The sequence below is a fragment of the Elgaria multicarinata genome, chromosome 3 (assembly GCF_023053635.1).
Source record: "Elgaria multicarinata webbii isolate HBS135686 ecotype San Diego chromosome 3, rElgMul1.1.pri, whole genome shotgun sequence".
NCBI classification, from domain to species: Eukaryota; Metazoa; Chordata; class Lepidosauria; order Squamata; family Anguidae; genus Elgaria; species Elgaria multicarinata.
Window position 1 is genome coordinate 88,035,195 of NC_086173.1, and position 14,942 is coordinate 88,050,136.

Here is a 14,942-nt window from a genome sequence, read left to right on the forward strand (position 1 = left end):
TTTTGTGTAGGCTTTCAGACTAACCTTGAGAATCACAATGCAGGAAGAGATCCAGTTCTGAGACAAAAGGAGATACTAGAGAAGCGAAGACAAGAGAGAGGGAGAGAGAGAGGCTTTGAGGGCAGGGAGGAATTCAAGACAGAACAAGAGAGTGACTCAAATTACAGTGCAACAGAAATAAGGGGGCGGGTGAAGCAGAAAAAGAAAGAAAAGGAAACAAAACATACAAGATCTGAGCAAGCAACCTAGGCAGGAAAAGCAGTCTGATAAAATCAAGCAGCTTTAGCCTTCCTCAGTAGCATTTTATCAACATTTCACATAAAAATAGTTCTTCTCCCTATAGTTCACAAGAGTAGCAAGAGCGTTTCCGTGACAACTTCTTCCTGACAAAGATAACTAAGAAAACCACCCAACGTGGCTTTAAGATATTTTAGCATTCATCCCTCAGTTAGGCGAAACTGATCATTGTTACCTTGTGGGGCATTATCCTCTGTGAAGTAACTTGCAGCCTCCAGAGCAGACTCTGCTTCCTCTGGGTTCAGAGCTACACAAAGAAAGGAAAGCATGAAGCCATCACTCCATCATCTTTGATTGTTTAAGTCATACTGTAGGGGAAATAATTTCATCCAAAAATCTATTGGGGCTCTTTAAACTTAAACAACAGGTATACTACACAGGATGTCTAGTACAGGATGTCTAATCCTGTCTAGTACAGATGATGGGATTCATAGGCTGTGGTCTTAGACAGCAGAGTTACTTTATAAATAGATGCTTAGACTGTATTTTAAAACATTAACAAAAAGCAAATATATTCAAGACATTTATAAAAAGATGGGTACCATAGCATTAGTTAACAAAGTTTAGAACAGGAAAATTATAATACAACTTACAAGCTCACAAGAACAGACATTAATAGTTTTGGCTTTCTGCTATCAGAAGTGATCCCACCTAGTATCTTCCCTTTATTTCTATAGTTTTACCCTTGAACATGATGCATGATGTGATTGGCTACTCTACTCTTTTATTCCCACCTCTTCACATCTAGCTATACTTCCCATTACATCAGTTGTTACATCTTTCTCCCAATGACCTCTGGCCACACCAAGAGAATTGCACTCTGGCTATGTTCATGTACCCCAGTCTTAACCTCAGGATGACACAACTTTCTACTGACTGGCATAGACTGTTAACAAAGCACAATCTTTTATAATTCTTACTTCATGTACTTTTGTGCTAGTCACTACTTCCTCTGTTTAATCAGCCTGTTTTTATTTGATGCTTTTCATTTATAAAGCCTCCTAAATATGGTCAAGCTAAACTAGCCTATTCCCAATCATAACTAATGGGACTTAGAGACCGTGGTTGTTGCTATTGTTGTTGTTGTGATTTTTAAACTGGCCTTTATGCAAATATATCAACGCAATGTACAAAACAAGACCACCAAATGTTTATGTAACCCTAAAATACAAAACATAATAGTCATAAAACATTTTTTATTTAATCAATATTGAGAAAAATACAACAACTCATCTTACAAATACATAGCTTCTGTGAGTATTATTATTAATATTTATTTATATAGCGCCATCAATTTCCATGGTGCTATATAGGGTAATTCTTGCTGATTCCCACTTACCTCTGCAGCCTCCTAAATCTGCTTCAGAGGGTTAGGGGGACCACCCCCAAAGAAAAGCATGGGGGGCAAAGGAGAAAGGGGGAAATTGCAAAATTTGCCTTGTTCTCTTAATCCTCTGTTGGATTAAAGAACCTTCTGTGAGTGGGAAGACACCACTGGATATAATCCAATGATTCAAACTCTACCAGGTGTTATGCTGAACAAAAACCATGTCAAATTTCTTCTAACTTTTGGAACTGAAACAGCATGTGGGAATATTTAAATGGCAGCCTATACTTTAATTGTCCAGATTACCACTTCTTCTTGTCTCTCCTGCTCTGATCTGTTGCTAAGTGGTTTTTTACAGTGCTTTTAAATTTACGTTTTTTAAAATATCGTCCCATATTAGTACGTTTTGTTAAAATGTGTGGTTTAATACATTATGATCCCTGCTTGTGGAATTCTGTTCCAAGTGATGTCTGCCAGGCCTCATTGTTCCAGGTCTTAAAGTCCTAAAGATTCTCTTGTTTACCTTTGCTTATAATTGAATTAGGATTCCATTGACGTAGTTAGTTTTGATTTTCATCAGTGTTTTTATGTTGTTGTTGATGATGATTTTGTACACTGCCTTGGGAGGGTTTACTTACTTATTTTTACTTATAATTTTTTTACTTATTTTTACTTAAAAAAGCACAATCCACCCCCACCCACCCCCCGGCACCTGGACACCCATCTAAGGGGGTTAGGATGCAGCAGAGGTTGCCAGAGAGAAGCTCCACCAGTGCAGAGCTGCATCAGCCTGAAGGGACTTAATTGGGCTCCTCAGCTATGCCAACCTGGATCAAGTATAGCAAATGAATTTATTTACTTATTTACTGCATTTTTACCCCATTATTCAGATAATTATTTTCTCCCAAAGGGGCTCATTTCAATTAAAAGAGAGAGAGAGAGAGATAGTCAGGCAAACAAACTAAAATGACAAAAGAAGGAGTGGAGAATCATCAGTCTTTAAGGCCAGAACAAGATGATGAGCTATTTAAATGCACTTTGGGCCAGGCTGATCTTCTGTTGCTGGCATTCTTGCTTCTTGGCTGGCATGAGCCACTTTATTCCTCCCCTCCAACCTATGTTAGGATTGCTCTATAAGTAGCTGTCTGTCTTGCTGATTTCAGAGAACGACAAATGAAATAGATGAGGCAATACATTTTTATTGAGCCAACCGTCTCATTCAGATAGAATGATATACCATTGTTTATCTTGATGAGAATGAACCTAAGTGAGCCGCAGACATATATGCACCCGTCGTCCCCTCTAGTCCAGCAGCACAACCCACAAAGATATTGGACGCTTTTGCTTCTGTTTTAACAAATCACATTTAAGCATTATGTCTAATCCAGGCAAAATGTGGTTAGTCTTAACTATGGTTTACAGAAACATGCCAACTTCGAACCATGGTTTACGCATATAGTGATAAATCATTAATCATTATGTTTGAACTGGGCCAATGTCCGCCATATTTGGATACAATTCAAATTCTTCAATAGGCTGACTGGCATAGTAACTATTTCAAAAGAAACCTCAGGTCACATTTTCTGCTCTACTAATACTACTGCTACTATTATTACTACGCTTTTAGTAGGCCCAACCCACATTTCTAAAAGAAAGAAGAAAAGGTGACAAATAATAGGAAAGCCTGAAATGAAGAATCATAGAAACAAACTCCCTATGCAGCTGACAAAACCTTAAAATGGTGCAGGGAGGCAGGACCTTAAACAAAAGTGCAGCATGCATAACCCCAAAAGACCTGAGCCCTATAGCTTAATCCATGATTTCTTTCCAATTAATGGTTTGTTGATTAACCCACATCAATCAAATCAATTAAAACTTGCAGGTCTAATATCTCTCGGTTGGACTACTGCAACCTTCTTCTCACTGGCCTTCCTTCTTCTCACATCAGTCCGTTGGTTTCTGTTCACCACTCTGCTGCTAAGATCATCTTCTTGGCTCGCCGCTCTGACCATGTAACTCCACTTCTGAAATCTCTTCATTGGCTTCCAATTCTCTTCAGAATCCAATATAAACTTCTCCTGTTGACCTACAAAGCTTTTCACGGTCTAGCTCCTTCCTATCTCTCCTCTCTCATCTCACACTATTGCCCCGCTCGTGCTCTTCGCTCCTCTGATGCCATGTTTCTCGCCTGCCCAAGGGTCTCTACTTCCCTTGCTCGGCTTCGTCCATTTTCTTCTGCTGCCCCTTACGCCTGGAACGCTCTTCCAGAACATTTGAGAACTACAAGTTCAACCGCAGCTTTTAAAGCTCAGCTAAAAACTTTTCTTTTTCCTAAAGCTTTTAAAACCTGATTTTGTTCTGACTTTATACTGTTAGTTTTACCCTACCCAGTGCCTGTTTACCCTACCCTGTGCCTGTTTGCATTCTCTTCCCCTCCTTATTGTTTTATCATGGTTTTATTAGAATGTAAGCCTATGCGGAAGGGTCTTGCTATTTACTGTTTTACTCTGTACAGCACCATGTACATTGATGGTGCTATATAAATAAATAAATAAATAAATAAATAATAATAAATGTATTTTACGTCTGTCTCCCAATGTAGTTGAAACAGTTGGGCATGACAGACCAGCATTACATTTATAATAGATTCCTTCAGAGCATCACAATGACCACCATTTTCAGGAACTTCCGGAGATTGTATCGTAGGTCAATGATGCCTCAGTGGACACAGAATATTAAAAGTTCACCACTTGGGTAATCTATTAACAACCTTAACAGGTTGCAACCCTAAATTACCACCAAAGGATGTTTGAAAGAAAGAAGTGGATCACCTGGAGGTAGGTGCAGTTTGTAAAGTAGTTTTAGTTTCTCAGTCAGATCACCATGATACATCCCACCTGTTAAGAATAGGGAGAAGAGAAAAGACAGTATTAAGAATTACTGCTAGGTTGTCAACCATTTCCTCTGGCAGGATTCTTATGCCTAACAGCTCTCTGACATGCAAAAGAAATTTAGCAGGTGAAGCTTTTCCCATGCCCATACTTGATTGCTGCATACCTGCACAAAGCTTGTTATTATGTTTCCTTCACAATAGCCCTATGAGGTAGGACACTATTCCAATTTTAGACATTGGAAATTGAAGCTGAGAGATACCCAAGATCACACAGTGAATCCATGGAAAACATAGTTTGAACCTGATTTCTCAGCCAGACTAAACTGGTTCAAGCCTCTATCAGACAGATGTACAGCCTATGCAAGCTTTTAGCTTTGGCTGCTAATTCTAGCTTCAGCTATTGGGCGGAACAGATATGTAATAAATATATTCTGAATAGAAGATTATAAGATTTATCTTTTTTTGTTCTATGCCACAGCAAGGGGCAAATGAATCAGCCAAATAATGAGAGAACTTTTCTATATAAACTTCTTGTGAGGATATCATTTGAACTTGTGTCACTCTCTCACAATGACCAGAACACAGGAGAAGAAGGCGGAAGAAAGAACATCTACCCCATTATTAATGTGAGTATTTCAGAGATGCCACTTACTCATTCCGGTTGCAAACTCCTTGAAGTTAATAAGCGCATCTTTGTTCTCATCCAGAAGTCGGAACATTCTTTCTGCTAACACTGGTGTGTGGAGGCCGCAGGACAAAGGAGTGAGAGAAGCAAATAACTCTTTAAACTGTTCTATGTTGATGCGGTACTGTTCTAGGTAGGGCAAACTCTGGTCTCGATGGGCAGCTGCAGTGCGATTTCCCCAGTAACAGCTCATTAAGTGTTTTGCCTGCAAAGGGAAGGGATCTCTAAGTCAGACAATAATCACATTATCAAAACGTGAGCTTTGAAGACCTCCCTATAACTCCAGGGGCGGGGTAACCTATCATTATCTGTGAGCGAAATCCTACAGGGCTCTTTAGGGTATTTGTCTTGGATCAACTCTACAACATGAAGAAAAGAGACTACGTAAACACATGTCTAACAATAAGTTGGTATACAGATTCAGGTAGAAACAATTCAATAGCTTGATTGGAATCTTTGGAAACAAATGGCCAGCTCTGTGCAGTCCCTGAAACTTCCAAATGGAACTTGTATTAGAAACATGTCAGGTTTTTTTTCTGTTTTCCAAGCTGCAAAAGCTAATGCAACTGGCTGGGCATACAACAGCTTTTGAAATATTCTCAGCTACTTAGACTCTGGTGAGCCTGCAGTAGAGAGGCCTAGAGAAGGCTGCTATTAATATTAACTATCAAGAGGAGACTATTTTATCATCTTGTATTTTATGGTTGTAGTTGCTTCGGGTACTGGATGACATAGAAATGTATAAAATAAAAATAATCAATAAAATAAAAATAAAATTTATAAAGGATTCCTACCTTAAATACTACATAAAGGTCTTCTAATTCTTGCATAGAAAACCCAATGTCACCAGAAACAGCTCGAACCTACACAATTGCAGAAAAACAAATAAATCTTTATTCTTTTAGCTGTAAACCTGGAAACGTTAACTTCAATAACAGCAGGAAGCTACGTGCTACAAACCCCGACAAAATGACTTTCAAGGCTTGGGGACTTGACCGGAGAAAGGAAGGAGTATGTAATGATTTTGAGCAGAATACCAAAGTCTGCATTTGGGAGTTATTGATCTCTAAGACAGGAAGATACAAAAAAACCCCAATGACAGCTAGAGAAGAATAGCTCTATTCCCTCGAACTCAGTGGGTAAGCACAGCAAAAAAACTGGTCAAAAACATTAAATGCTTTCCTGCTCTCAGTGCACTGTAATTGGAAGTGGGAACAGGAAATGTGTCAACTCCTTCTTCCTTTCAGCTTTTATCTCTTTAATCCGTTCATTGTCAAACATCTACAAGGGCATTAGAGGCATTTGCTGGAGACATCTGATGCAATCTGGAGGGAATGAACACCACAATGGCACAGACAACAGAAAAAAGCAGCAGCAAGAAGATGTGAAAGCTACTCTTCCCTTGGGAGTCCCAGGCACAGCAGCTTTGAGGATGAAAAAGGTCAGAACTGCTACACCCTCGGTGGGAGAAAAGAGGAGAGTTAACTAGTAGGGTTTTGTGGCAAAGCTTGCAAGGTCTTCTCAGAATAAAAAACATGACTTTCTCATCCCAGCCTGTTAAGTCAGCAGAGAAATACATGGCAAATTGCTCAGACCCAGCAGATGTATTCTGAAACAGTCCCTCACAATTCCTTAATACCCTCAACCCAAGTCTGCCACAAAACAACTCTCTGAAGAAGAACTTTAAGCAAAAGTTCCTTCAGTAACATGCTAGTTACTTGCATACCTGATTAAGGGTGCAGTCCTATGCATGCTTAGACAGGAAAAGTCCTACAACTCCCAGCATTCCCTAGCAAGCATGGGAGTTGTAGGACTTTTATCCATCTAAACATGCATACGATTGTACCCTTACTTATTTAGATTGTGCAGCTCATCTTATCCTCCAAGACTCAAAGTAGGTAATGATTAGAAAAACAAGATCAAAATACTTTAATATTTTTATTTTAAAAAACTGGGTGCCACATACCACACTTCTCTTAGCTGTGTCCTCCAGAGAATGGATCACCTTCAATCTTTGCTTAAAGCGCATCTGCTCAATGTCATCTGCTTTCAATTGGCCAAATTTCTGTAGTCGGAAATTTAGGTGGGGTGGGGGGAGAGGATACATTAGCAGCAACAGTAAAAGAGTCACCTTCTGAACACAGAAAATGTAACACAGAGAGACTCTGTTTTTATGACATTGGCCAAGCATATACATCTTAGGAATTCAAGAACTAGAACAAGTAAGCTTTAAAAGGAAGCAGTGGGAGAAAGCAGTGACAAGAGCAAAATTACAGGGCTGAATCCATTCTATGCTTAATAAAAACTGGTTGAAAAGCCCATATCCTGAATTTGTTCATGCACCATGCTTATATTAAAGACAGAGTTTTGATTTAATAAGCAATACAAGACTAGTACATAATTAGATGATAACAAAAACATCTTTGGAGTAAAAAGATAAGACAGCTCTTGACCTCATAGGCTGTTTTTATAAGTTCAAAGATATCAATTTCCACTGGTGGACCATCCCCACTTGTCAATAAGGTGTGGCGGTGGGGAATACGTGGAAAAACACTCTGGCGGTTAACTACATTGTCCAGGTACCTACAGAAAAATAAAAAGTCAAAACAAAAGCCTGGATTAGTGTCTAATCTGAAGATTAGGGTCAGGAGAGTCAATATCATAGAATCATAGAATAGTAGAGTTTGAAGGGGCCTATAAGGCCATCGAGTCCAACCCCCTGCTCAATGAGGGAAACAACCCTAAAGCATACTTGACAGATGGTTGTCCAGCTGCCTCTTGAATGCCTCTAGTGTGGGAGAGCCCACAACCTCCCTAGGTAACTGATTCCATTGTCGTACTGCTCTAACAGTCAGGAAGTTTTTCCTGATGTCCAGCTGGAATCTGGCTTCCTGTAACTTGAGCCCATTATTCCGTGTCCTGCACTCTGGGAGGATCGAGAAGAGATCCTGGCCCTCCTCTGTGTGACAACCTTTTAAGTCCTTGAAGAGTGCTATCATGTCTCCCCTTAATCTTCTCTTCTCCAGGCTAAACATGCCCAGTTGTTTCATTCTGAATAGCTAACATACATCTACCTAGTCTGCAAAATTCCAGTGATGGTAGGCTCTTATTAATACAACCAAGTTTATGATTTGTTCTTTATACAAATCTTTTTATTTATTGAGGTTTTCAGAAAATTAGATGCATATAATCATCTAATATGCTACACTTACTGTTGAAAGTTAAAGTCTCCCATTATTGACAGGAAAAGACTTTATTTCTGTATTTGTTATATTTATATCCTGCCTTTCTTTTTCAGCAGAAAACTCAAGACAACAAACAAAACTAGTACAAAACATCAAATAACCAAAGCAGGCAAATTGATGGGGTCTCACAACTTTTTCTTCTCCTTCTTCCAGCTGAAGATGTCATCTGCTCTATAAGGAGAAGGTCTCAGTGGTCCTAGCAGGTCAATGGAAAGGATCTCATTCTCTACCTTCTCCTTCTGCTAGTTGGGGATGGTGGTAGAGGATGGTCACCGATTTAAACTGAGAGGGAAAGGGCTGGTAGCCCAATGGAGTGAGCCTCACAGATCCTCTTTTTGTCTTATTAGCTGGTTGCTAATGGGTTAAACCCATAAAACATCTTTCTTGTCTTTACTACCTATACCGACATATTCCACAATACACTGAAAGGCTTTGAGCCGACTGATTTTTATTACCCTTGTAATGTAAGCAGTTCCTACTTACTAAGGAACTAATACTGATGGGAAAATACCTTTCATCACTAACCAGGGAAAGGAAAGAAGAATTAATGGTACTATAATTACAAAAAATATTGCCATTCAGTTAATTATGAAACAGAAAATCAAGGCTACCTGCCCAAGACAGTCATGGCCTCGCCTTCATCAGAGCAGTTTAGCAGCTTCTCCATGTTGGCGTCCAGAATAGCCAGAGATACTTGCAAGATGACCTTGATGCCTTCGTAGAAGAAACAGTCAACAATCACTACTGCACTTTCAAAAGGCATGACACTGAGGAACAGAGTGAGGAACCAAGAGAGTGATATACTGGAAATGACTCCCAGATCCTGCATCTTCTCAGACAGCTGGGGAAGACAGTCCCGTGTTAGCTCCTCAAAGATGCCCTGGTCTACCAACGCACCTGAACGGGCAACAGAGACACAAGAAAGAAGGGTAGTGTTATCCGTATAATGTGCTTGGGAGTGTAACGTTAACCCATATTACAGATGAGGGACTGAGGTAAAGCCAGTGCAAAATAAATTTCAGAAAAACCTGATCTGTCTTGGGATGAACCCACACATGCATATTGTCCACTCAATTTGCAAGTGAATATTGTGAGCTGCATCCACTAAAAAAATACTGTGCCTAAAGAACTGATGAAATGAAACATGAAAGCTCTGTCCGCAATGTTTAAGCTATTTCATTCATGGAAAAATCACCACCTGAAGCAGCAATGTCTTAGTGAAGAGCATGCATGGGTGAACTATCCCTATACACAAATTTGCTCTGGAAGGGATGAGCACACTGCTGTATTTAGAACTATTATCAAATTTAGTTCACTGGGCCTTGCATGCATTTGACAACAAAACACAACCTGCAGTTTTAGGCTAAGCAGTGTGTTCATATACAATTAACTAATTCCATATATAATCGACATAAAGAATCATAGGGATTCTCTTTAGTTTACATTGCTGAAACCCCAGTAATGTTCCCACTGTAGCTCAATACTTATCACACCGTCTCTCACTCTGTCAAAAATGTGTTTTAACATTTTAAAAACCTTTCATCAATTTTCTATACTCCGCCATTGCTGTTGCTATTCTCCAGCAGATCCTGGCAACTTATACCATATTTTGGGCACTGAGTTATTAATCATTCTAGTTTCCGAATTATTTTGAGAAGACGGCATCATTTTCAGATTCAGGGAGCAATATATTGCTCAGTTCAGTGCTGGTTAACACTTTATCTCTAAGGCTTATGTTCTGCTCAAGAAGGATGCTGCAAAGCTCAAAAGGATTCAAAGGAGACATACAAGTGTGTCCACTTGTAGCAGTCCAGAGGGCAACTGGGTATGTTTAGCTGGAGAGGAGACGGAAATATTGCTAAGTTTTGGAATATCTGAATGGATTTCAGGCAGGGTATTTGCTTATTCAATTCACTAAGGATAGGGTTAGATATAGTAGGTACAAAGCAGGGATGTTGAACCTCTTTCAGCCTGAGGGCTGGATTCCATTTCGGAGTTGCTCTTGGGGGGGGGGGCTGCATTGCAGTAATGGGCGGGGCTTAAAGCAAAGGGAGTGGGGCCAAAAACATATATTGTAGTTTACATTTCTTATTGACGGTAATGAAGCCTTTGGGGAAACATTTCCACCTTTTAGAAGGTGGAAAAAACTGCACAGAAGCCGGGAAACCACTAAATGATTGGCAATCAGAGGAAAAGGGTGAGGCGGGAAGAAAGGGGCATGGCCATCTGGGGAAGCCTGGCAGGCCAGATTGGAACTCCCCAGGAAGGCTGATTTTGGCCTCCAGACCTGAGGTTCTGCACCCTTAGTATAAAGCTACAGAAGAGCAACAATAGGTTAAACGTTTTCTCCCTCCACACTCACAAAATCCATTCTAAACACAAAGGAAATTCAGCATCCAAACAGGTTGGCTAGAAAGGCGCCAGGATTTCTGTCCTTGAAGCTTTTTAAGCAATCATTGGGCAGGTATCCCTTGGGGATGCTACCGTTACAGGACTTTGTATCTTAGAGGCTGGAAATTGGAGTAGATTGTTCATTTGGTTCCTTCCAACTGCATACATTTAATATTTTAAGAAAACTCTTCTACAAAACTAACATTGATTTTATGAAGCCAAAGTTTTCAACATGTACCTCCAGACCTAAGGACAGGCTAACTTAACTATCCAACTACTCATAACTAAACCTCATCTTTCAATGCTTCAGACTGCTTTGCACCAACTACTCCTAGCTTTCAAGGTTATCTAAAAGACTTACCAACCACTCTGGTGTTATAGTAATCTGGCAGCATCCTCTCACACAGGGCCACGAGGAGCCAGAAAGCTTCTTCCTCATTGCAGTACAGAAGCAGGACCGAGGTCACAATGTTCATGGCCTGACAACAGGTTGGTGCACGCACACACACAAAAAGAGAGTAATTCATACTAGGTGAGAAGCATATTAGGAAGGCCATCATTTATGATGATTTAGTTTGTCAGAGCCTCAGACGTAAATTATAAATGAGATACTTTGAAAAGAAGATTTTATAGCTCGGAACCACATCCTTGGCTTTGTTCAGCTAGTGTCGTGCTTTTATTAGAAGCTAGGTAACTGCCTACGAAATTTCACAGGTGGAGTGGGAAGGGAGGGCCTCTTACATACCCATCATCCCTTGTCATTCTCTTCCCCTCTTCTTCCTTTCCCCAAAGCTCCCAGACAATAGGAGTGTTCCAACAGGCTGAGCATCTCATCAGGGCATGGCTTTCTCTTCCTCCCTTGACTTTGCTCAACCTACAGTGGTGCTCAGGGCCAAGCGGGGCACTCCACCCAGGCAACATATCCCCACCAAGCTCCAAGGTGGTTGAACTGGAGTGAGAAGCACCATCAAATTTTGAAGTAAGTTATGATGACTCCTCTCTTACCTGGCAGTAGCCAATTGTGGGATTCCGAAAAGCATACGCTGTGAGTACCCTCCTCAGTGCAGCAATCCCTAGCTCATTCTGAAAGGCAGGGTGCTCAGGCATTGAACGATGCAGGTCTCTTTCAATTTCCTCTGTGGCAAGGCTATACTTTCCCACTGACTGGTCCACCAAGTCCGTGTAGTACCCAGGGTGAGTGGCCATCTCGTTCCAAGCTCCTGCAGTGAGACACACAAAAGCTAGTTTTCTTGTCCATGACAGACAGGATGTGCCTGAGGCTGTTGCTCTACATGGTGCTATCAATTTCAATCTCTTGTAGCTGTTTTAGACCCTGGACTAAATGCACGACATCATTTACTAATAAGCGTGAGGTATTCAGAAGTGATCTTTTAACTCCAACCATTTCTCCTGCACTCCATAAGTGTAAGATTTTTAAAAGAAATATTTGCAGGGAAGTAATCCTAAAATAGGTCACAACTGATTTAGGACTAAGGAATATTACCACTGGAAGTAATTATAGGTGATTTTTGAGGTTGCTTCTCATTTTGGGAGGCTTCCTATCATTACGGTAGAAGTAGCCAACAACTGATTAATTGAAAAACATCTATTTCTTTGAACTAGAGAACCTGCTTAGCATACAGTATGACCACTCACCTGAAAATAGGAGCCATAACTCTCCACGAAGATTCTCTGGAATCCCTTTTAGTACTAGTTCACGGGTCTTGGCCGTGCGATACATACACATTCCCCTCCCATATTCAAAGAAATGAATGTTCCATGATTCCTCTTTCATTGTCTCTTTTGCCTAGGGAGGAAAGCATTAGTGGGATCACATTATTGGAAACTTCAGCTGACCCAAACTCTTGAGTTTTTATTTCCATTCCTATGCAGCATGCTTCATTCTATAAATAATCTATGAACACTGATGTTTTATACGAAGTAATCTGCAAAGATATTGCAATAGAAATGTGTAATGTTGAAATATGGTATCAAATAGCTTTCCTCTGAAAGAGCAGAAGAATTTTAATTGTATTTTGATGCGTATCATAATGTGTTTTTAATGTTTTTAATTTTCTTTTAAACCGCTTAAAAATATTTTAAAATATGTATAGCACTATATAAATCTATTAAATAAATGAAATAAATAAATAAGAATGAATAGAGATTGGTGTGCAAGGCATAAGATAGTCTCTGAATTGTGCTATTTAGTTTGGTTTAATATAAACTCAGACAAATGAACTTGATCTCAATCTATAGCACACAGAGTAATAAAGTACATTTTTACTGTGCTTCTGTTTAGAAGCTAGTGTTTTTGGATACCTAAAGGATTCATATAAACATGCTTTAATGGACGTATTAGCACACCCAAAACAAAATAGCACAATAATGTTCAAGTAGACTGACTTCTTCAATGCAAGGTAGTACAATGTATCTCAGATGAAGTGCACAGAAAAACCTTTCATGAAACACAATGACCAAGGGGCTGTCTTCACGGCGATGCATTGGCACCGCGAGCCCCCAAAACCCCATGCTTGCGCTCCTGCGGGATGATCCCACCGCCCAGAGAGCTTTGGCTGTGGGGCGGTATATAAATGTAATAAATAAATAAATAAATAAATAAGGAGCAAGCGCAGGTTTTGCATCAGAGGAGACGCTGCTGCGCCCATACAACTTGGCTGCTCCCGCCACCTCTTCCCCCCCTTTTAAACTTTTAACTCTATTGACCATGGGGAAAGGTGAAGAGATGAGGGCGGCGGGGCCGACAAGTGGAGCTGGGCTGGCTAGAGAATATTATTTCCCTTCACCACTACCACCACCTCAAGGGCAGCTGCGCATATAGACACACACACCCCTGAGGCGGCGGCTCTGAGGGATGGGGTCCTTACTCAGAGCCAGGCATTATGGGAAGGTTGTCTCTGGAGATCACCTGTACTCAGAGATAGGACTTTGGGCCTAGTCAGCTCTCTGGAGAGCTGTATTAGCCACTTTTGTAATGCTGACTTGGCTTGTCAGAGAACAGCAGCAACATGAGAGTAGGGGGAAATGCTGGGGTGGGAGACACAGCAGGTGGATGGGAGACATGGCAGGAATGGGGATAGGTGGGGGACACTATGGCGGCGGGGTAGGAGACAACTCCGGGGAGGAGTGGGAGTCATCGGAGATGATGCAGAGATGGGGTCGTGGGTGAGAGGATAGATTTCCAAAGGCCTAAGTGCACAGATTTTCACTGGTGGCCATGGAGCTTTCAAATTTACTCCCAAAGTGTAAGCCATCCCACACACTTTTATAAAAATATGTAAAGGGATTTTTTAATTCACCTATGCCTTTAATATGAACATCTTTTAAACATTTCCCACTTAACTGTATCTGGATGTGTTTTCTCTTGTAATTATGAGGTGGTTTTTTTTAATGAAATAAGGTTTTATATAGGGTTTTTACAGTACCTTATAGTCTACCAAATATTGATTCCAACTTATAAAATAATTGGTATCTTACCCCTCTATGTCCAGTGAGTTCATCACAGTTGGGCACAAACAGTTTAAGCAATCCCTGGGATGCTGTTGGAACCTCATCTGTGCAAAAATTGGCCAGTTGATTGTTGAGAGGAGAGGCAGGACTAAGTGCAAGTGGGCTGCTGGGAGATAGCTCTGGAATTTCCTAAAAACAAAAGAACAAACTGAAAGTTACAAAGGTACAGGCAGACTTCCATCATAACTTGAAAGACATTTGATGTGACCAAATGCAGTTCCATGCAGGCTTCCTGCTATAGGTACACAGAAGGTGACAGCAGCATTATCTTCTTTATCCTGCCTATTTCAGTACACTCTTGCTTTTAGGAGGCATCTTCTTTTGACTTTATGTGTGTATGTTCCGCGTTTTAGGATTTTAAATTTTGTATACTCGTTTTAATCTTAATTTTAGATTTTCTGTAAACCTCCCAGAGAGCCCTGGCAATGGGAGCAGTATAGAAGTGCAATAAATAAATAAAATAAATAAATTGACTCACCCCTAAGAAGACCTCTCTGAGAAGAGCTCTTCGTAGGATAAAATTCATGCCTCTTGAGTCAGATTTGACTTGTTTTCTCAGCTTTAAAAAATGAG

General features: G+C 40.4%; 1 protein-coding gene across 3 annotated transcripts in view; it reads right to left on the reverse strand.

Moving 5' to 3' along the window:
- Nucleotides 1–14,942, reverse strand: part of TBC1D9B (TBC1 domain family member 9B) — a 40,834-nt gene that overhangs the window by 8,974 nt on the left and 16,918 nt on the right. Inside the window, exons 8-19 of one of the 3 annotated variants that reach the window (XM_063120842.1) lie at nucleotides 14,337–14,498; nucleotides 12,495–12,645; nucleotides 11,844–12,058; nucleotides 11,200–11,317; nucleotides 9,059–9,344; nucleotides 7,656–7,785; nucleotides 7,169–7,267; nucleotides 5,997–6,065; nucleotides 5,170–5,407; nucleotides 4,456–4,521; nucleotides 473–544; nucleotides 25–75 (exon numbers count right to left, since the gene is read on the reverse strand). In XM_063120842.1, the coding sequence (XP_062976912.1) occupies nucleotides 25–75; nucleotides 473–544; nucleotides 4,456–4,521; nucleotides 5,170–5,407; nucleotides 5,997–6,065; nucleotides 7,169–7,267; nucleotides 7,656–7,785; nucleotides 9,059–9,344; nucleotides 11,200–11,317; nucleotides 11,844–12,058; nucleotides 12,495–12,645; nucleotides 14,337–14,498 (1,657 nt within the window). The remainder of the gene's footprint in view (nucleotides 1–24; nucleotides 76–472; nucleotides 545–4,455; nucleotides 4,522–5,169; nucleotides 5,408–5,996; nucleotides 6,066–7,168; nucleotides 7,268–7,655; nucleotides 7,786–9,058; nucleotides 9,345–11,199; nucleotides 11,318–11,843; nucleotides 12,059–12,494; nucleotides 12,646–14,336; nucleotides 14,499–14,942) is intronic. The other 2 variants (XM_063120845.1, XM_063120844.1) reach the window with 2 other exon arrangements.